Source organism: Lepisosteus platostomus, chromosome 13, assembly GCF_059453375.1.
Source record: "Lepisosteus platostomus isolate fLepPlt1 chromosome 13, fLepPlt1.hap1, whole genome shotgun sequence".
NCBI lineage: Eukaryota > Metazoa > Chordata > Actinopteri > Semionotiformes > Lepisosteidae > Lepisosteus > Lepisosteus platostomus.
The window spans coordinates 31,635,762-31,657,454 of record NC_142623.1 but is presented as its reverse complement, the minus strand read 5'-3'; the positions used below and the strand labels follow the sequence as shown (position 1 = coordinate 31,657,454).

Here is a 21,693-nt window from a genome sequence, read left to right as displayed (position 1 = left end):
CCGTGTCTCCCTGTCTCCCCTGTCTCTCTGGACCCTCTGGTCCCTCTGTCACTCTGTCCTCTGACCCTCTGTCCCCTGTGTCTCCCTGCCCCTGAGTCCAGAGGCTGAACAGCGAGTGCTCCTCTCGCTGAGCTTGTTCTCACACACCAGCACAGCCCCTCATCTTCACTGGCCTCTTTTGACTGTTTTTTAAATCGTTTAAAAAGAAAGTGTTTGTATACAAAAAAAAATCTGAGTGGGTATACAAAAGGTTTAAAAAACAGGGTTTTCTTCCTGTTTAGGTCGTACACAGCAAATAAAACTCATGTCGTACACACAAGCTCACATACACGGTCAGACACACACACACGTTTACTTACACCTGCACGGGCACGCTCACACACAGGCCTATACACACACATAAACGCTCACACACATGTGCTTACACACACCTACACACACACTCTCTCACACACACACCTACACACACACGCTCACACAATACCTACACACACTCTCACACACACCTACACCCTCATGCTCACACACACAAACGCACACAAACACACTACCATCCACACATGCACACACACACGCTAACGCACGTACACACACTACCATTCACACATGCACACACACACGCTAACACACGCACACACACTACCATTCACACATGCACACACACACGCTAACACACGTACACACACTACCATTCACACATGCACACACACACACGCACAGACACACATGCCCACATACACACAAATGCTCACAGGACGAGGAGACCAGGAGGTACTGTAATTACCTGAGAGTACGGAGAAAGAGTCCCCAGAGACTGCAGGGAAAGAGAACAGACACACAGGGAAGAGGGAGTGAGGGCCGGCTGGGAGAGAGGTGCCATCAGGCCTTGAAACAACTGCCAGTCTGGCAGACAGAGGAGCAAACACTTCCCTTCTGGTCTTCTCTTTATTGCTCCACAGATGGAAGCGACTCATCTAACAGATCCCTTCAATAAGTTGCTTCAATGCATTTGTTAAACATCCCACCACATTTTTAATTTATAAAAAGTAAATTGTGACAGTACCGCACATGTTCACTTGTTTGTTTTCTGGAGATTCTGTATTGGCATTGCCTCGTATGCTTAAGTTTCATTCTTGCCTGCTTCTGTCCGCCCAGATACGGTGTATATATCGGAGGTTTCTGTCTATCACATGACAGCGAGGCTAGCATGCAGCTCACACAGTGCACAGCGAAACTAGGTGCAGCGACCCACAGTTAGATGTAGTAGCACAGAGGAAACACACTGACACAGGCCAGACAACAACACCCCTGAATCTTGGGCTTCACAGTATGCATTCAACCAGCAGACTAAGTCAGCTGTAACTGAGCCCATGATCAGTATTCTGCCATAATCCAACAGGTACGGCATTCTTAACTACGGTACCCGCTCTCTGTCATTTTATGTATGCTTTTGAGTTCAGGGCTAAAATGATTATGTAACATTCATTTTTAAGAAACGTATGCTGGAAATTTCTTACGTGGGAAACAAAGGTGCTTCCACTAGGATTCTACACTTGACAGAGGACACATTTTGCAGCAGTGCTCAGTTACTCAGAACCCCACGGGTTTCGCGGGTCAGACTGCAGCGTCTCTGCATTCCACAGGTGAAGCCCGAGTCAGCGGCGAGCACAGCGCAGGCAAAGCACACAGACAGCGATCAGCTCCAGCGTCTCAGTACCTCCCCATAGCTGTAGCGCTCTAGCCTGTCATCGGAGGTGTATCTGTGATAGGGCTCATAGGAAATTAGTTCAGGCCGCTGAACGTCGTATATAGCTTTAACCTTAGGAAGAGCAGCGAAATCTTTGTAATTAAGGATCTCATTGTCCACTTTGGCCTGGAAAGAGGGACACAAAGAAGAGCGGATTTGAACGGAGCCATAGGACCAGCAGAAACAGACACAGCCTTTCGGAAACACAGGATGACACCGAGGGAGGGCAGGGTGGGGGGGTATGGTACTTTGGAAAAGGAAGGCACAACAGATGCATGTTTCTTATGTAGGGATTGCTCTTTCACAATGAATGACAAGCTGGGGAGAAATTGCTTTTGAAGGGGAACTGCAGGCCCAATTTCTCAAACCAGTAAATGGATCTCGGTCACAAAACAAATCGACGTTATAGAAAACAAACGACAAACTTGGAGTTAAGCACAAAATCGTGAACTTTGTGAAAGCACCGTAAGTCACCATGTTGACGCAACTCGCCTTCGAGTTGCCACGAATTGCCGTGTGATGCGGCCCTTCCTGCTCACTAGTCTTCTAATATAAGGCAATGTACGAGCGAATAAGTACACGTTCTATAGCAGACATTTCACTGCAGAAGTGTTCCGACATGATCTGCATGCAGAATTAACGAGTAAGTAGTATCTGTCATCAAACCCGTCTCGAAAACAAAAGCAATATTTCTAGTGGATTACAAGAGATGGATTCACAAGCCTGCTTGTTTTCCATGTAATAAAGCCGCTTCGCATCATCAGAAGTTTTGTTGCCTCGTTCTGAATTGCAGAACATGGCGCTGCACAAACCTGGGAATTTTGTTGTCTATATTGTGAGGTAAATAGGAGGTTTTACAAGTCACTGTGTACATTTTACTGTTAATGCGGTTTGAAAGGCACTGATCCAAGCTGATTCTTTCTAACCCCAAAATATGACAATAGTGTTGCAGTTCCCCTTTAAGAGGTTATGTGTTCCTTCACACAGGAATGATGCACTCACTCTGCTTATTGTAATAGATTATATCCTAAACCTATTTCTTCCCACCCTGTTAACTGGGTGATGGAATCCCTTTCACAAGCAACTTGTACCTGTTACACTTTCGTTTATTAAAGCACCTTCCCTCTCCCTGACACCCAGGAGCACCCTCTCTTCCGTTGATAAAGCTGAACCCACAATGTCAATATTGGGGGTCACCCCCAGAGAGCCTGCAGTAGAAAGGGGCAGTTTGTTGGTTTTTCAGATCTGCTCCTGGCTTGGGACTGGAGCCTCATTCAGTAACTATTCATTTAAAACATGTATCAGCGCTTGAAACACAGTCCACTGTACTGGACTCCCTGGCAAAGAAAAGCTTTCTGGCACTTGATAAAAAATCTGCAGGATGCGTGTACAAATTCAGCGGGATTTTGGGTGCAAAGCCTTTCAGATTCCGAGAAATGTCACAGGATTTGTTTTCTCCTGCTGTATCTTCCTAGCAGAATTCCAGGAAGGATCCATCAGCATATTTCTGAACTACATTCATTAGGTGTTTCCCTAAACTCCTGAAGATCTGCTAAATTCCAAGATCCCTGCAGAGTTTTATTAAGTGCTTTACAGTAAAATGCTTTTTTTTCTAGTTCCACATCAATTTGGAAGCTAAAGCAGTTTTCTTCTCATTTTTTAGATTGGCAGACAAAACTAAGCGTGCATGCTTGGAATTTACTGGTGCAATTATCTAGAGAACATTTTGAATATCACAGAAAAGTCAAAGCCAGCACAGTTCCCCTACATGCTGCTTCTAATCAGGTTAGTGACTCTGCCACCTGAGACCAGTGAGTGTGCAGCTCACAAACTCTCCTCTTTGGAAACAGGACTTGGGGTGTCTTTAACAGGCAAGGTTAAAATTAACTCTTTCTTTTACCAAGCCCAGATTTTCAAAGCAAAAAGAGATGTTACAGCATGACAGGGCATGGACAGCCAGTCAAGAGCAGTCAAACCCAGAGAGCCCTGCTCTCCTGAGCGAGACAGCCACTCGCAGGGAACAGGAGCTCCTCATGTTGTCTGGATGTGAAGTCTGCGCTCGGAGCTGTTACTCACACAGATGACGCGGCTCGGGGACCCAATGCTGGACCCTGGGGGAGAGATGGACGTTTCCGAAGTGCGTCTGTGCTGTAAAAGGGAAGAAATGCTGTCAGTCCGAGTTCAGTCAATGTAGCAGTCAGAGTCTGATGGATGGGCTCAGCAGGGATATACTGCTGTGCAATGCTACCAGGAAAGATTTGGTAGTGGAAACCACATTTTACACCTCCCAAGTTTAACTAACTTGGCCTTGCACTGTTACTTGGAATGTAGCTGCCATGTGTCACACCGTGTCACACTGTAGTGATTGTAGGACTGCAGTGCATTGTGGGAAATCGGCACTGACTGCAGGACTGCAGTGCACTGTGGAAGATGCAGTACTGACTGCGGGACTGCAGTGTACTGTGGGAGATGCAGTACTGACTGCGGGACTGCAGTGCACTGTGGGAGATGCAGTACTGACTGCGGGACTGCAGTGCACTGTGGGAGATGCAGTACTGGCAACGGGACTGCAGTGCACTCTGGGAGACATATATTGACTGGAGGACTGCAATGCACTGTGGGAGACAGTCGGTTGCCTGCAGTACGCATGGTGAAATCCTTCTGTGAGACTGTGCTCTCACTGATGGTACTCCAGGCTTAGGCCGATAGGACACTAAGGGACATGGATAAACAAAAGTCCAACCAAACCCAAAAAAAAGCATGAGAAAGGAAGACTCCTGCAAATTTACAGTGCAGATGGACAAAGCTGTCTGTCAATGAAGAACACTGTCGTTCCATAAATCAACTATGGTCAAATAACAGGGAGCCACAGGGCAAGGAGTCTGAAAAACACACAACATCAGGTGCAGTGTAGATACTTCTGCCCTCTGTAGACTAGCATAAGACTTTTCTGTATACTCTATTCCCCCTTCATCAAATAATGAGATTGCCTTTTCATGTCCTGAATTCTTTTGTCGGTCATATGTTTGAAATCCATTTGTTACAGCAGATCAAAGACCAAGGAGAAGCAGCAGTGTTTCATGTGCATGGCAGGAGGGAGAACGATCCTTCTTTTCAGCCCGGCGTCTGGGGAGCAGAGAGGCTGGCGGCCGCTCACCTTCAGCTTCCTCTCAGCCCGGGCGGCTTGCTTACACAGCGGGTGCCACACCTCGGAGCCTGCAAGGTCAAGACAACATCAGAGCGCGCGCGCACCGGGGCCGGCCCCCGTTAATGAGCCAGGGCCCTGCTTCACGGACCCCACGCTGAATGCAGGGAGAGGATTCTTCACACCTGAGGGCTGGCTGGTTCCCCCCTGCCACTGAAGAGCCCTCGTAGAAGCAGCTAATGCGCAGTAAATCACTGTGAAATCGCTGTTCAGCACAGAAAGGCAGGGGATGGTAAGACTGGAACTGGGGGGGGGAGGGGAAAGCAAATTCGTGGTAGCAGAATGGCAACATAAAGGGAAGAAACGCAGAAATCTTTTCCGTTATCTGCCAAGATAACTTTCCTAAGGGTGGCACAGCGCTCACGGCATTGGGGTCCTGGGTTCAATTCCAGAAATGGAATGGTGTGGAGTTTGCATGTTTGCCTTCTGTTTGCATCGGTTTCTTCTGGGTTCTCCAGTTTCTTCCCACTATCCAAAGCCATACTGGTAGGTTAATTGGCTTCTGGGAAAACCGGCCCTGGTGTGAGTGAGTGTGTGTGTGTGTCTGGGAGTGTCCTGTGATGAAGGCCCTATCTTATCCAGGGTGTACCCTGCCTTGCACCTGTTGCTCGCCAGCTCCATCTCCCCCAAAACTCTGAATTGGATAAAGTTATCAGAAAAACGATGGATGGGTGGTACTTTGCTAAAAAGAACATTGATGCATTTCGATGGAAAGAGTTCAGGTGGATAGCCGCGTCAGCATGCGTAGGCTGCAAAGGAACAAGTAATAAGTTTATTCCATGCTGAAAAGAGGAGAAAGGAAACAACATTTCAGCCGTGGAGCCTTCTTCAAAATGTTGGGTTTCCTTTCCCCTCTTTTCAGCATGGAATAAACCTATTACTTGTTCTTTTCTATGAAAAGATCTCAACTGGAAAGAAAGAGAGAGGCCAACCTGCTCTCCACTGGCTGACTGAGTGCAAAAAAAGTTTTAAACACATTTTTGTCTTCTAATTGACAATAATCATTCACAGCGCTCATTAACCTCCTGGCACCTGGCACCCGGCGAGCAGCTTCAGAGTGATTCTGCCCTGTCAGGGCGCAACCCGGGGGCAGGTTTTATTCTGTCGGCACTGCACTCGCCGAAGGAAGGAGAGAAACACAACAGCTCAGCCAGGGAAAAAAAAAAAGCACTTTAATTTTCTTTGCTCCGAGGCAAGAAGCAAATGTTATCTGTGCCAGCCAGTCTGGTAATGTCATTATCCATTTTTCATGACTTTCTGGCCCATGGTAATGTGGCTCTCTGACACAGCTTCAGAATAATGGCTTCGTTTTTTTTAATTCGTCTTCCTTAGGAACACGGTTTGCCGTTGTGTCGTTAAAAAACGATATAGTATGGAAAAATTCACGCGCCCTTGCGCGTTTTTCACTTCTGGGGAGACACAGATCTAGGGTGTCCCTAGGGCCGGCAACCTTCCACCCTCCCGCACACCAATCCTGTACCCCTCTGCATCGTCACACCGCTGAGTTTTGATAGATTAGTGATAATAGTGGGAGCACGCAGGAACGTGAATGCATGAGTGACTGGAGGCTAGCATGAGACTGAAGAAAGAGCCTCTTCCTGTCAGCTGAAGAGCGTGGGAGCAGGGCGGCCACAGAGCCAAAGACAAAGGAAATGCTCCATAAACACAGAGACCCCTTTTCCCCCTTAAGTCTTTTCTGAAATCCATTTCTGACAGCCTGGGTTTGTTATCGATTGCCCAATCAAGGAGGCCTTTCGTTGTCTATCAAGATTTCGAAAACCCCTTCATCAACAAAACAAAAAACCCTTGTATGCTGAAATATTTGCAAACACCCCCGGGATGTTAAGGGTGCAGCACCACCCGTCTGGCCTCACATGCAGGCTCATAAAGGGGGCAGGGCAATGGCCTGGGGTTGAAAGGGGCAACTGCAGTCCCGATTTCTCAGACTGGTTAGTAAATCTCGGTAACAAAAGAAATTCATTGACGGCAGGGCAAAATTGGACAAATTCCAAATTAAACACAAAATCCCCAAAATTGTAAAAGTACTGTAAATCGCCATGTTGTTGCAAACCTCTGGTCTCGCCATGGGCAAGAGTGACAGTGCATAAGAATCGTGACGTGAAGTGGCCCTTCCTGCTCACTAGTCACTGTCTAATGACTAATGTACTGTAATAAGTACAGGTTGTGCAGCAGACAAATCACCGCAGAAATATTCCAACGTGACCTGGATGCAGAGTTAACAAGCAGTATTTGTCAGCAAAACCGTCTCGACGTCGAGAGGAATATTTCTACTGGATTAAAGAGATGTATTCACAAGCCTGCTTGTTTAGAATGTAGTAAGGCCGCAAAACCTCACTAGAAATTTTGTTGCCTTGTTCTGAACTGCAAAACATGGCTCTGTGCAAACCTGGAAATTCCATCTATTCTGCGATGTAAACTGGAGTGTTTTACAAGTTACTGTGTACATTTTACCGTTAATGCGCATCAATGCTGATTCTTTCTAACCCGGAAGTATAAAAATAAGATTGCAGTTCCCCTTTAAAGGACTTTAAAATTCCCAGCAAAACTCAACAAGAGCCGGAGTGATCTTGATAGCCGTGCCGGGTCTCACCTGTCAGGTACATCTCCTCGCCCTCCGTGAACATCATGTGACAGCGGGCGCAGCGCGCGCACGTCGGGTGGTAGTGCTTCCCTCCGGCCTGAGAGAGACACCCGGGTGAGAGAGTTGTGAGGTGAAGTGCGACGGCGAGGCAGAGGGTGAACAAGGAGAAAGCAAGGCAACAGGTCGAAAAGATGTTGGAGGAAGAAATTAAACACAGATGTTCCGTTTAGACATTGTGAAAGCTAAATCGAATCTGCGTTCATGAAGTGTAGACTTTGACCGAAAGGTTCTACTTGCAAGCCTCAAATCGTTGCTGGCTTCACACTTTTTAATGGCTCTCTATTCAGTGGCTTCTAATTGCTGCTGTTAAGCATTGATGTTAACAAGCCGGGCTTAACGGGAAAAAACAAAAAGGTACCACATCTGCTAGTTTCCCCCGAACACGAGCAGCACACCGTTCCTTTGCCTCTTTAAAAGGCTGTGCCACTCCAGGTTTTAGAAGTGACAGCCCTTTGCACGAATGTCAGTTCACACCTAGTGTGTGCAGCTAGGCTGGGTGTGTGCTTGGAACACCCAGCACCCAGTGTCTAGAGAGGAGCCTGCTGCCTGTAATTCCTGGCCTGGCTCAAACTGCTCTGCAGCAGGAGTCGGATTCCCAGCCGTGCTCTGTGCAACGCATCACGCGTGCTGCTTGTGCCGCCTCGCGGAGCTGCCTCTCGGTGTGCACCGATCCCCCCTCCGGGAACTGGCCTGCTACTGCTCTGGCACGAAACCCAGTCTGGGCAAGAACACTTCAGACACAGAGCTGGCTTCTCACAGGAATGTGGCATCCAACAAAACAAGACAAGCAAAAGACTTGGAGCCTTTTACTTTAATGACTTCTTCCAGTGTCCAAGACAACACAGTTTTAGATTTTTCAAATCGCCTTTTCCTGCAAAGCTGAAGAGCATGCACAAATACCAACACATTTCTGGAGTCTGCAGAGACAGCACTGACACCACAGCGCACAGATCTTAACCAAAAAGGAATGAATTTTATTGGCAGGAGTAGCTCACCTTATTTGAAGCAGGTGCAGGTACTTTTAGAAAGCCGTTTTCATTGTACTCTCCTATGATTGAGTGCCTTTTTTATTGTACTGTACTTCAAAATGCTATTCCCATGACACATAAGAGTGTATTGGCACTTACAGACTGTAATCTGCGCTGTTTTATGGTCCTCATCAATCTACATACAAAAAAAGAGTCTACTCCAGGACTTCCACTGCAATTCAGGCATAATGCGGGGATCAAAATTCATCTCATCTGGGGATGTTATTTTCCAGCTTTCTGGGATGTTTTGATCTTCAAAGAACGGGGTTCACATACTATATGAGCAGGAGGAGAGGGTTAAACTGAACTACGTGGTTCATTACTGGCTTTAGCAGGAATTCAGGTAGACGAAAAATGTATATATACCCTAGTAAACTTGAAATCTAGCTATTTTGCAGCAGTAAAACTGTCAGGTTTGCAAGTGTGCTGGGTAGTAGTTTCTCTATAACAGCAGTGAATCAAGTTGTAGATTTTCTGCATTCCTACAGTATGTTCATCCTTCTCACTATACATACTATAGTAAGAACCACATAAAATGTAGCAAGCTACAGGAACATGCTAAAGCTACAGTATGTGCCTGGCAGAAGCACAGAAAAACTACACCATGCAGACGTGCTGTGCTAGACCTCCATAAAAGGAGACGTCTTGCTCTGCTGCAGGTTATTAGTGTAATAACATTTTATTTGCAGTGTTCATCTCTTCTCTGAAGGGGACAAGGCTTTGGCTGAATGAAAGTCTGCAACAATAGCAACTCTGATGAAAAAAGGTTCCTCAGTCTCTTCAATCTCAATCTCATTTCCTTGCTGACACACATGTTCGGGCACCAGAGGAGTGATTGTCCTTCAAGGGTGGGGGGGGAGAGATTAACCCATGGCCTGACATTGCTCTGACAGCCTGATGTTCATAGGAGAGCATTACCAGGATGTGCCAGAAATTGCTTGTCATCTGTTAACCATGTAAATGGCCAGACAGCCTATTCATTTTCAGGAACAGAGCATGCAATGGATGTCACTTGTGCAGGAGTGGGTGGCTTCACTGTCACACAGAAACAATACTGCCAGAGACAGGCCAGCCAGCTCCCCAATATGTGTCAAAGACGCCATACTGCACTTTATATCACAGCGTAATATAACCTTCTCTGTTAAGACTTTAAGAAAGAGAAAAAGACATCTTTCTGTCTGCAGATAAAATGCGGAATATAAATCTGCATTAAAAACCTTGTCTATAAATACATTTTTCAACAGCAACTTTTATATATGAGGATGTTGGAGAACTTTAATGTATGGTGATGTGCTGGCTGCAGGTAGGAGAGTGCTTTTGCTTGGACAGAAACACATGCAGCCCCGTCCAAATTCCAGGAGTTCACCTACATTCCAGTTGTGTCGTCTCTTCCTGATCCTGTCTAATGGAAGTCCTGTGTAATGGCATGGTGGTGCAGTGGTGAGCATCGGGCCCTGGGTTCAATTCCTGGGGTGCTGTCTGTGTGGAGTTTGCATGTTCTCACAGTGTTTACTCCAGGTGCTCTGGTTTCCCCCCACAATCCAAAGACAAGCTGGTAAATTAATTGGCTTCTGGGAGATTTGGACCTGGTGTGAGCGTGTAAAGTGTCTGTGTGTGCCCTGTGATGGACTGGCGTCCTGTCCAGGGTGTATCCTGCCAAGCGCCTGTGGCTTGATGGGTTAGGCTCTAGCTTCCCCATGACACTCTACTGAATAAAGCAGTTTAGAAAATGTATGGATGAAAATCCTATGGATTAACCTTTAGGATTTTGGACACCTGAATGAGGTCCTCTCGGAGTCTTCTGTGTTCGAGAGTAAAACGATTCAGTTTTTTAGGCTGCAAAAGTAGGACACACCTTAATAATATATTTTGTAATGTGTGGACTAAAACTGGACTTCATACTCCAAGTGAGGTCTTACTAACGCATTGTACAATTTTAACATAACTTCCCTCGATTTAAATTCTGGACTTACAACTACATACTGTACTGTATCATAACATTTTGCCTTTTTTATTGCTTTCCCTCACTGTCTGAACACCTTAGTCTCTTTATAAGTATTTTCTTTCCACTGAAGTATTCAATTCAGTGTCTCCTGTCTTATATTAATAGCATCTGCTACCCGCATGCAATACTTCCACTTGTCAATGGAATGTCATGGGCTTGCTGCATGAATTTCCTGTCTCAAATTGTTTAGAATTCTTCGACAGTGTTTGCAAATCCTCCTATTTTGCTATCACCTGCAAACCAGACTCTCTCACTAACTGTACCAGAACGTAGATAGTTGCAATTAGGAAGAACAGCAGTCCTCTTACAGATGCCTGTTGTATGCCGCTAATTCTGTTACCCCCATCTATACAGAAGCACTTTGATAAAGGTACCCTGCTTTTATCCTTTGATAGAGGAAACCCTGTGGGGTTTGAACCTGGGGCCAGTCAGTGCTTCAGACTGTGCTCCCTAGATGTTCTGTGGTCTGAAAGGAGGGGGGCATGGTACCCCTCTGACCCTCTGCAGAACTCATCTCTCACAGTGCATGCAGACTCTCATGGTGTATGGAAAACAAGATCACGCAACCTGTAGACAGAATATAGGTGCCGCACAGGGGCTCTGATATGTCCGATGTACTGTAGGAAGAGTGACCTGCGCATTATTTATCAGAAAGAAAATCCACAGCACCTCAGTCCCATTAAAGGCTTGTGCATGCGCCTTTACTGTACAAGTTTAATCCTGCATCAGGATTATTCTGTTTTCTTAGGCTGCCCACAAAGGAGCTTATGCAAATAGTTTGAAATGCAGAAGACGCTTTGATGCATCAACATGAGAAATTGCATTTTAGCGTCCCTGTCCTCCCAGGACAAATGATGTAGAACCCTTGTGATTTGTATCTATCCAACGTACTGCAAGGCAAGAAAAACAAAATGTCACAGAGTATCACAGAAGCCAGCTGTAAGGGATTTATGCTCTCTGTGTCCCGATCAGACGCGTCCTGCTTGCGGGACTTCAGAAATCCACTGACATGTGTTTGGAGTCAGTGGAAAGACTGCAGGAGGAGCACTGGCTTTCTCCCACATGGACGCAGGAATCTGGCCCTGCAGGCAGCTGGTTCCCAGACCACCCTGCTCCACCGCTACAGCCTGAAACTCTCTTTGATGTGGGAATGGAAAGAATCGCTTTGAGCTGTGCAACACTAAGCCAGGAGAAAGAGACAAAGGAATGCGCTGCAGCCCTGAATACCTTCAAAGGCCGTTATGTTTTTGTGGCGGAGCTGGAGGTAAACTCACTGTTAAAGGCTCGGCGTCCATGTCCGCGCCCCAGAACAGCAGCAGACCGAGACGGGGAAACTGTACGGAGCCAGAGCACGCAGGGCCCGTCCTCTAGGTGGTGTCTTGAGGAGAGGAGATACACGCACGATGGGCACGTGCCAACCTGATATGGGCAAGTCGAAACCTGATCGCTGGCCAGGCTTCAAGAACGGACAATGCAAAACTCGAAGGGAGCAAAACAAGCCTTTCTTGATTTCCTGAGGAAGCTCGCTGCTTACTGATGAGAGGTTCATTTCCTGTCGCCATGACCACCGCTGACAGAACTCGCATAGATTCACCCTCAACATTTCTTCAACAATAAAAAACCTCTGTGCCCTCGGGCGCTGTAGAGGACCGGCACAACCACTCATCTTCCCGGCAGGGTAGATGAAGGTTTCCTGGCTCAAAGACAGATCCGTGCCGGAAGCTAATGAAAAAGGCCGCGTGGAGGGATACCGACTGAGCCAAGGCAAACGTTTCGCGAGGCGCTCGAGGGGGCCCGGCAGCTGTCTAGTCCCTGGGCGCTGCAGGAGCCCACCGGGCGGCTGAGGCGTGGCGCGATGACAGCCGCGGCAGGGGCGTGCTCCATCGAGGAGGAATACAGATCAGAGCTGTCACGCTGTCGCCAAGTGAGAGGTCCCCCAGAGGGGACATTAATGAACTGCTGCAGCTTGGCAGCGCGTGCAAGGCTGCCGAAGGGGACAGGCCCAGGCACAGAGAGGAAAAACTCAAACCTCCGGTGCCCCACACACCCCTTTTTTCCTGTTCATGGCCACCCGTTGCCTAGTGCTGTGTCCAAAACAAGGCATTACATCTCTCACTGGCGGAGGCACCGGGTGTACGGCAAGTCAGGAGGCCCATTAGCCTGACAAGCTGTCAAGCACAGGCGTGCGTGTGAGTGTTGGGGGGGGGTCAGCCAATTGTAGCCCAGAAAACTGAAGACATAGCCAGTCAGAGCCTGGACAGCTGCAGCTTCAACCAATCAGAGCTCAGATACTTACAAACACAGCCAATCAGAGCCTAAACAGCTGCAGATTCAGCCATTCAGAGCCCAGTTACAAACAAAAACACAGCTATTGAGAGCCTGAACAGCTGCAGATTCAGCCACTCAAAGATCAGATACCTACAGACACAGCCAATCTGAGCTCAGATACTACAGACACCGCCAAATCAATACTGTGAAAACTGCAGATTCAGTCAATGAAAACCCATACAGGCGTGGACATAGAACCACCAGTACATAAAGCCAAACTTCATCAAAGACAACTGGAGCCACAGGAATATGCGTGTTCTCCGCGTGTACATGTGGGTTTTCAACGGATGCTCCAGGTTTCCTCCCAAAGACATACACCTTAGATGCCATCGAATATTATAACTTGTCCCCCTGGGATTTCTTCCCCCATAAGGAAGACTGTTGCTCGTCTCCCCACTTCCCATATCAAGTGTGGAGTAGCCTCAGTGTCTCACTCCCCTAAACCAGGATGGGACACCCAGTTTTCTGCCATTTAACACAGACAATTACTGACCCATCCATCAGCTTCTCTATTGCACTTCCCATGCTGTTTAACCTTGCAAGGACTGCTGGAGTTGAACGGCTACAAATCTGGATATATCAAGCAAGCAGCAAGGAGAAAGGGTAGGCTTTCCTATGTCCATGTGTCCGTGGAATCAAGGAGGATGCTGAGCAGAGTTTATTGCCAAGACAGCCAGATGTGAATAGCGTCCCGCAGTACATGAGCACTTCTTGATTCCTTTTTTCCGCACAAACAATATTTCAGGCTGTAAAGGGTTACAGCTGTTCACGCCATTATGACATCATCTCCTTTGATCTCGGATCCCTCCGGATTACGATGAAAGATCCGCGACTTTCCCCCACTGCGGCTGTCTCCCGTAGGGCTGGCAATGAGTGCCGGGCAGCTGGGCGCATTCGAAAGTGAGACCCGAGCGTGTGCCAGGGTGCCGAGCGGCGCTGGCAGGGAGAGCAGCTGCCAGGCACAGAGCGAGCCCAGTCTGTGGCCCGTGAGGTGGCTGCCACTCTGAAACGAACAGTACATCGCCGCGAGGCCAGGACCGAAGGGCTCTGCCTCCGCACACAGCACGACAGGGCAGGTCTGGGATCGCAAAGCTGCAATTTCCCCTTGAGCTCATTTTCAGCAACCCCTTTGCATGAGCCGAAAAAAAACAATGTCCTCTCCTTCTGAAAGGGGCAGGAGAAACACTAAATAAAAAGAGCAGCTGTTAATGCAGGCATGGAGAAGATTGTCTTTTCACAGATGTAGCTTTTGGGAGAGGGTTGATTTGGAGCTGCGATGAAAAAGTGGAGCGAGTTTTACCCGGCAGTAAAAATGCCTGACAGCCGTCCTATGTCTGTATGGTCCAGCAAAAATAGGCCGAATTTGTCTGGGAATGTAACGTTAAAAAAATGTCGACCCTTTGTGTCCTGGCCTGCACTGAAAGGATGTACAAGTTGAAGCCCTTGAGCTAGAAGCACATTGTGTGTCTGCTCCCACAACACACCGGAGCACATCTGGAACATGTGTTACAGTACCCCCTGCCCCCCAGCCCTCTCTGTGAGGACAAGCCTTGTGATTAGCCAGCAGCCATATCACTCTGCACCTCACAACTGGCAGCCCCACTGAAGCTCAGCATGTGTGAGCCTGGTCAGTACCTGGATGAGAGACCTCCTGGGAAAAACTAAGGTTGCTGCTGGAAGAGGTGTTAGTGGGGCCAGCAGGGGGTGCTCACCCTGCAGCCCATGTGGGTCCTAATGCCCCAGTATAGTGATGGGGACACTATACTGTAAACAAGCGCCGTCCTTCGGCTGAGACATAAAACCGAGGTCCTGACTCTCTGTGGTCATTAAAAATCCAGGGCGTTTCTCGAAAAGAGCAGGGGTGTAACCCTAGTCTCCTGGCCAAAATTTACCATTGGCCCTTACCAATCATGGCCTCTGTATAATCCCCATCTACCAGCATCATTACTCTGCTCTCCTCCCTACTGATAGCTGGTGTGTGGTGAGCATTCTGGTGCACAATGTCTGCCATTGCATCATCCAGGTGGGGCTGCACATTGGTGGTGGAGGGGAGTCCCCATTACCTGTAAAGCGCTTTGAGTGGAGTGTCCAGAAAAACACTATATAAGTGTAAGCAATTATTATTATTACAGGCCGAAACACTTCTAGTCTTGTGTCCTTGCTTTACTGCTGGTCCTAAGCTGGCCTTGTCAATAGCCTTCAAATAGTCAAGTCGTTATTTGGTTATTCTGATCATTATTAATTAATTCTTTCCATGGCTCCACGTGTCTCCATTTATGCAACAGGATAATATAATGAACCGTGAACTCACTACCTTCTGGCTACATGTCCAGAGCCCTAAGCCTGCTGCACGCCTTTCTGCAGTCACCTCTGCTCAAGACTAAAGAAGCTTCGTTCCTGTAATCGCCCATTTCCCTGGTGAAAGGAGTGGCGAGGGAGATGCAGGAGAGAGATGCAAAGTGAAGTCCGGAGTGCAAGATTTTTATACGCAGGAAAGTGTAGGTGTGCAAAATAAAGATCTAACCTTCCACCTGAATTTCTGTTATAAGCTCCATTAAATGGAGACAATTGCAGAGTCCTAGATAGGATGAAAACGAAAGATGGGAGACACTAAGCTCTAAGAAACAAGCTACTAATGAAAACAACTTGGGCAGGATATTCTGTGCTAACATTCTTTTCATCTTCTTGACAATGCGTTGAAGCACAAAAGGCAGCAGAATACACAAGATAGGATACTCAGTGCAGAACTGAAATCATGTGTTCAAATTGTACAGTGCACCAGGTACCTCGTCTGGAATACTTTGCACACTTTTTTGGTCACCACGCTACAGAAAAGATCCTGCTGCTCTGGAATGATTCCAGAGAAGAGCAACCACATACATTCCAGGGCTCAAAGGAACGTCCCACACTGACAAGCTGGAGGAACTGAACCTCTTCAGTCCTGACCAAGGACAACTACAGGGGCACATGACCTCGTGAAGCACGAACGCAAATGGAGACTAGAGGAAACTGAAAACAGCAGGCACCTCTGTACAAAGTTTTGGGAGTGAGGAACAAGCTGCCTGGCCATGCTGATGAAGCCGATGCCCCTGGAGTCTTTCAAGAAGTAGCTGGATGAGATCCTCCAGTCAGGACAGGAGGCACTACTTTACACAAAGGGTGGTGGGAGTGTGGAACAAGCTGCCCAGCCATGTTGTTGAAGCTGATATCCCGTCTCCTTTCAAGAAATCACTGGACAACATCCTTGGACCAATTATCCACAGAATAAGCTACATGCGTTGATTGGCTTCCTCTCACCTATAACATGATTTAGGTTCTAATTATCTAATAACAAGCCCAGTGAAGGTTTGGCATCACACCAGCCTTTTTGCAGTCCTTACAACTCACTCATATACAGCTGTTCATGTGATAAACATGCTCCCAGTTTTTTATTGTATGTTATCTATAATATTTGTATGATTTTTATTTAATCCCACCTCCCCTTCCTCCCCAGGTACAGCACCCCGTTTCTTCAAGATGCTCCGGGCCCCCGAGGACGAGGATATTAGACTCTAGAAAAGAAGGCCTTGGAAAAAACAAGGCAGATATCGGACACACTGAAAGCCGGGATAATCGTAGGCATCTATTTTGAGAGGTTTCAGGCCAGAGGAAAGGTACTGAACTCGTGCATTCTACCTATAGGCGATCTACAGAGCCCGAGAAAACCAGCTAGCCTGTGGCCCTCAGGAGCCAGGACTGCAGCTCCCAGCATCTGAGGATCCTATCAGCAGAAACGTGTGCACGCCGCTCTTACAGAGCCTGCTGCCAAGACTCTCAAGCCTTAAGTGCTTTCAGAACCTTTCAGATAGCAACGCATTAAGGGGTCGAGATGTCTTTATCGGTTGGCTATATCTTCATGTGCAGATGCAAAACCTTGTGTGTACACACACTACATATAAATGGTAATCGATAACACTTTCTACTCTTACCTAATGTTTGCACATGAATGATAATAGCTCCTGATAAAAGAAACAGCAGGTAATAAAAATATTTTCTAATATAACCTTCGAATAAAAGCAGCTGCAACTGTATGTACTGTAGTGCCACTTATATTGTTATATAGTTATAACCATTAATTTATTAGATTTTTTTGCATCCAGTTTGAGTTGAGGTAACAGTTTGAATTGAGACCAGGTTCAACTGACATGTATTTTTCTTTGTAGATTGTGTGGTTCTGGTAGACAAATGCTACAAATGCTGTAGGACATGCTACATCCTTTAGATCCTTTATGCTAAACTGAGGTCCCGCTTGGTCAGTACAGATCCCAGGGCAGTTGTAAGAGTAGGGGTGTCACCTCCCCTGTCCTGGCAGTAATCCACTCTGGTCTCGTACAGTTTCTCTCTCCTCCCCTGATCTGTGTGTCGTGGGGCTGCAGGAGAACTGAACCCCACTCTGGTCTTGTACAGTTTCTCTCTCCTCCCCTGATCTGTGTGTCGTGGGGCTGCAGGAGAACTGAACCCCACTCTGGTCTTGTACAGTTTCTCTCTCCTCCCCTGATCTGTGTGTCGTGGGGCTACAGACGCAGAACAGTGTCACCCCAGGTGGTTCTGCACTTCAATGGGGATGAACTGGATCCCCTCCTATGTATAGCTTGCATTGGGATCCTTCAGGCTGAGAAGTGCAATATGAATACAAAGAGCTATTGCTTACCTCCAATACTCGTCCACTGATATACCTGTTGCAGGTCTCGCATTTAATCCCAAACTGAGTGTGGTAGTCGGTCTCGCAGTATGGCACGCCATCCCTGACAGAGACACAGCACAGGGAGGGTTAACCGGGTGTGCAGGTGATCTCTGGCCTTTTAAAACACATCGCTGAAGTCAACTAAAAAGACTGCATCTCATTCAGTACTTTCCAGACCACCCACTGAGTTTTTGCAGGAGCTATCTGGTTTAAATGTAAAAGGATCTGTGCTATACATCTCTGGGCCCTGCTGGTAGTTAAGGGGCTTCTAAACAACCTTAAATTCATAATGAGGATTTGTTTTTTGGCGTTTAATTTGAAAAAGTCTGTGTTTATTGTGAGCGGCACGGTGGCACAGTGGTTGGCACTGCTGTCTCGCAGCCCTGGGGTCCTGCGTGCACTTTCTGGGGTGCTATCTGTGTGGAGTTTGTATGTTCTCCCTGGGTTTGCATGGGTTTCCTCCTACAAGACAAGCTGGCAGGTTAACTGGCTTCTGGGAAAGTTGGCCCTGGTACCCCTGGTACGAGTGTGTCTGTCTGTATCTGTGTGTGCCCTGCAGTGGACTGGCGCACCCTCCAGAGTGTACCCTGCCTGTGCCAGCTGCTTGCTGGGAGAGCCTCCAGCTCCCTGTACTGGATAAAGCCGTTTAAAAAAAGCATGTTGGATGGATCGATGTATTGATTGTTTGGTGTTCCCATGGTTCTTGCAGATACCTTAATCTTTCAGTGCAGAAGGAGACTTTTTCCACCTTTTCTTCACTTTGCCTTACGAAAGACAACATCTACAAGAAACCTGCCCTTTCTTGTATAACAAACTGGCAAGTGCGTTGTAGACAGGAGAGCGCTGTTTTCCCGAGGCCTGGGAATTGTCTGAGCTTCGCACCAGTTCACAGCGACAGTAACTGGCCTCGACAGCGGGGACATTCCCCACTTTGAAGAAAAATAAAACGATTCAAATGTAGCCATCTCAGCACACGGCACCGTTAGGCTGAACTCAGCTTGTAAAAAGGACCATATCCTTGCTGGATATTCCTCAGAGCAGACCCCCCCCAAAAAACATCCCTTTCCAACTCTTGATTCCACTTGACTTGTAAATAAGACACAGCCATGATTATTTTAGAATCCACCTGCCTGTTCTGGATCAGTTTCAAGTGGTGGTAACAGCCCAGCTCCGCAGTGGTTTTCAACACTAATCTTTTATTCATCGGGGCACAATGTTTTGTGCTCACATTGAATAATTGCACTGCACAGTCGAGCACAACAAAATTAAAGTACTCTCCGAATCGCCTCATAATGTCAATTCACTGCACTTGTCACTTCAAAATAAACACTAAGACTGCTATCTATAAATAGCTGATTAAATGAAAATAAAAATGCAAACAGTTAAAACAGGCAGGCGGTGTTTTTATCGTGCTGGTGACAGCTCCCCCGGGAGCTGTGTGACACAGGCTGAGCTCGCCCAAGTCGAGACACGTACTTGCTGATGTACTCCCCTGTCAACACGATCCCACAGGTCTGACATTTGAAGCAGCTGACATGCCACTGCTTCTCCAGAGCTAACAAGGACTGTCCTTGTTTGATCTCCTCCTTGCACCCTGCGCAATCTGTGACAGAGAGGGAAAGAGAGAGCCATGAGGACAGATGAGACTCACGGCGTCACAAATACATTATTAAATCTCATAAGCACGCGGGGCAGGTGGAACATGGATGGCGGCGATGATTCATGACTGCAGCGGATTTTCTTGAGGAGAGGTTCTGTGCCCTTTCGTTTTCATTGTGCTGAAGCTGAGCACGACTCTGAGCTCTCCAGCCTGTCAGAGACAGACTGAAGGCTTGTTCAGCTCCACAGAGAGGATACAGTCCAAGAAAAAACATCAGACATGCCTTTGGATCAGCATTATTACTTTTCCTTTGTAATTTTATGGATTGCTTTTAATGACTTTCTAATCCTACCAATGCCAATGTGGTAGGGAAATTACATATTGATTTATTCCTTATTGCTTTTATTGTTAAACTCTTGGGCGTGCCACAGAAGGGTCAATAAGAATTCCACTTCCTGTGTTCCCTATGGATCATCAGCAAGAATGCTTTGACGTCTCACATTCCGGTGGGACATTCAGGACAGACACACGGGTGAAGAAGCCAGTCCCTCAGGGCCAAGCTGAATAACTTCCTCCCAAAACCCACTTTCCCTTAGAAGTGTTTCACTTTCCTCTGCAAAATGTGCTTTTTCTTCTGTTTACCTGTTTGAATTCCTCTCCAAACACACAGGGTTTAATTTGGGCAAAACGAACAGGAAAGGGCATGGGATATTGTGAACTGCCCAGTTTAGATGTTGCCGGTGGGTAAACTCATCATTTACGTCTTTGAGACAATGTAGGGAAACAGTTCAAAAGATAAAATACGAGGCTTTATATTGTGCACAAATGCAAAAGGCCTTAGAACTTAAATCAAGGGTTGTTAGGTGAAAATTGTATAATGCCTGTCTACAACGGTAAAATGCACATACAATAGGAAGGATATTACTGCTCCTGAATCAACCCAGATTCAAGGGCAATCAGATACAATCCCAATAAGTAAAACCAAAGTTTATAGGAAAGTCCCACAGTGACAGGCTGACGGAAATGAACAGAGAAGACTACAGGGGTAACTGAAATAAGGGTTCAAAATCCTCAAAGGCACTAACACAGTCAATCCAGATGACTTCTTCAACATCACCAGTGAAACTCAAACCACAAGGCGTCAGTGGAAACTATGGGGAAGAGCATTTAAAGCTGAGATCAGCAGGCACTTTACACAAAGGGTGCTGGGAGTCTGGGACAAGCTGCCCAGTCATGTTGTTGGCCTCTTTCAAGAACTGCCTGGGTAAGATCCTCCGGTCAATTAGCCACTAACAGCCAGAGGTGCCAGACTGACCGAATGTTCTCCTGTCATCTGTGACCTTCCTGATGTCTTGACGTGCTTTAATCCAAAGCATGGAGTGCTTGTGTCTGAGACTGGAGCTGAGTGTCAGCTGGAGAGGCAGCAGATGGAGCCCAGCGGTGCAGGCTGATTAATCACTTAGGAAGAAGCAGAATAAGTAGGACCACATCTCCACGTGTGTCCAGTCAGAGCGGATGTCTGCCTGGGCCGTGGCTGGACCTGGATCAGGTCCCTACAGGCAGGTGCCAAAGAGCCTTTTACACTTCCATTATCAGACATAACCTTTCCTCCAGCAGTTACGTGATCAAGCTTTTTATCAACTTTTGTCCTTCTCCGAAAGGCCCGTGCCCCTTCCCTCCCCACGTCTCTTCCAAACTGTGGTTTTAAAGGGGAGCTGCACTGGAGAAAAAGAAATGCAAGATGGAAATGAAGATTCCCTTGGAAAGCAGCTGAAGGCTCTGTAGAGTAAATGAGAGGGGTAAACGATCAGCCTGCAGGCTCCAGCACCGGAACAGAGATGCGCTGATGGAGGAGGTCTGACGCCGCCGGCCTCCCTCCAGAGACCAGACGAACTCCGGCTCGTCTTCCTGCCCGGGACTGCTCCGATGGAACACCGATGGAGCGGCTGGATTTCGCTGAACGAGCAAACCGCATTTCCGCCCCTTCGCTGCAACCGGATCGGCCCTGCCCAACGGCCTCCTCCTGGCGGTATTGATCCCTGCGGGAGCCGTTGGATCTGTGCCCACCGGTCCCGCTCCAGTTCCGTTTATCCGGAAGGGGAGCCCAGGCTCCGCTCTCTCCTCACTGCTGGGTACGGCGGAGGGATGAGGCAGGCTGACGCTTCACTCTTCTGGTGTAAGTGCCTCTTGTGCTCACCAGCCTCTGCTCACTACAGTCATATTCACTATAATGGTGCACGGTGTGGTCTTCTGTCAGCGACATTTCACTGTGACAGGAGCACAGAGAGGCCATAAAAACAAGGTAAACACAGTCCAGGACGAGGACAATGTTGTCGGGTCACGCCTTCGTTTTTAAAATAGTTCCTGCTCACGTTGGCAATAATCATTCCCATCG

At 47.5% G+C, this 21,693-nt stretch overlaps 1 protein-coding gene across 10 annotated transcripts in view; it reads right to left on the bottom strand.

Annotated features, from left to right (window-relative positions):
- ablim3 (actin binding LIM protein family, member 3) overlaps positions 1-21,693 on the bottom strand; it is a 119,461-nt gene that overhangs the window by 27,654 nt on the left and 70,114 nt on the right. For 6 of the 10 annotated variants that reach the window (XR_015926109.1, XR_015926108.1, XR_015926110.1 and 3 more), the window contains exons 5-11: positions 19,175-19,301; positions 17,666-17,759; positions 7,564-7,651; positions 4,905-4,963; positions 3,824-3,895; positions 1,718-1,873; positions 785-814 (exon numbers count right to left, since the gene is read on the bottom strand). Coding sequence is in view for 1 of the 10 variants with exons in the window: in XM_088604171.1 (XP_088460297.1) it covers positions 785-814; positions 1,718-1,873; positions 3,824-3,895; positions 4,905-4,963; positions 7,564-7,651; positions 17,666-17,759; positions 19,175-19,301 (626 nt within the window). In the remaining 9 variants the exon portion in view is untranslated. The remainder of the gene's footprint in view (positions 1-784; positions 815-1,717; positions 1,874-3,823; positions 3,896-4,904; positions 4,964-7,563; positions 7,652-17,665; positions 17,760-19,174; positions 19,302-21,693) is intronic. The other 4 variants (XR_015926113.1, XR_015926116.1, XR_015926111.1 and 1 more) reach the window with 3 other exon arrangements.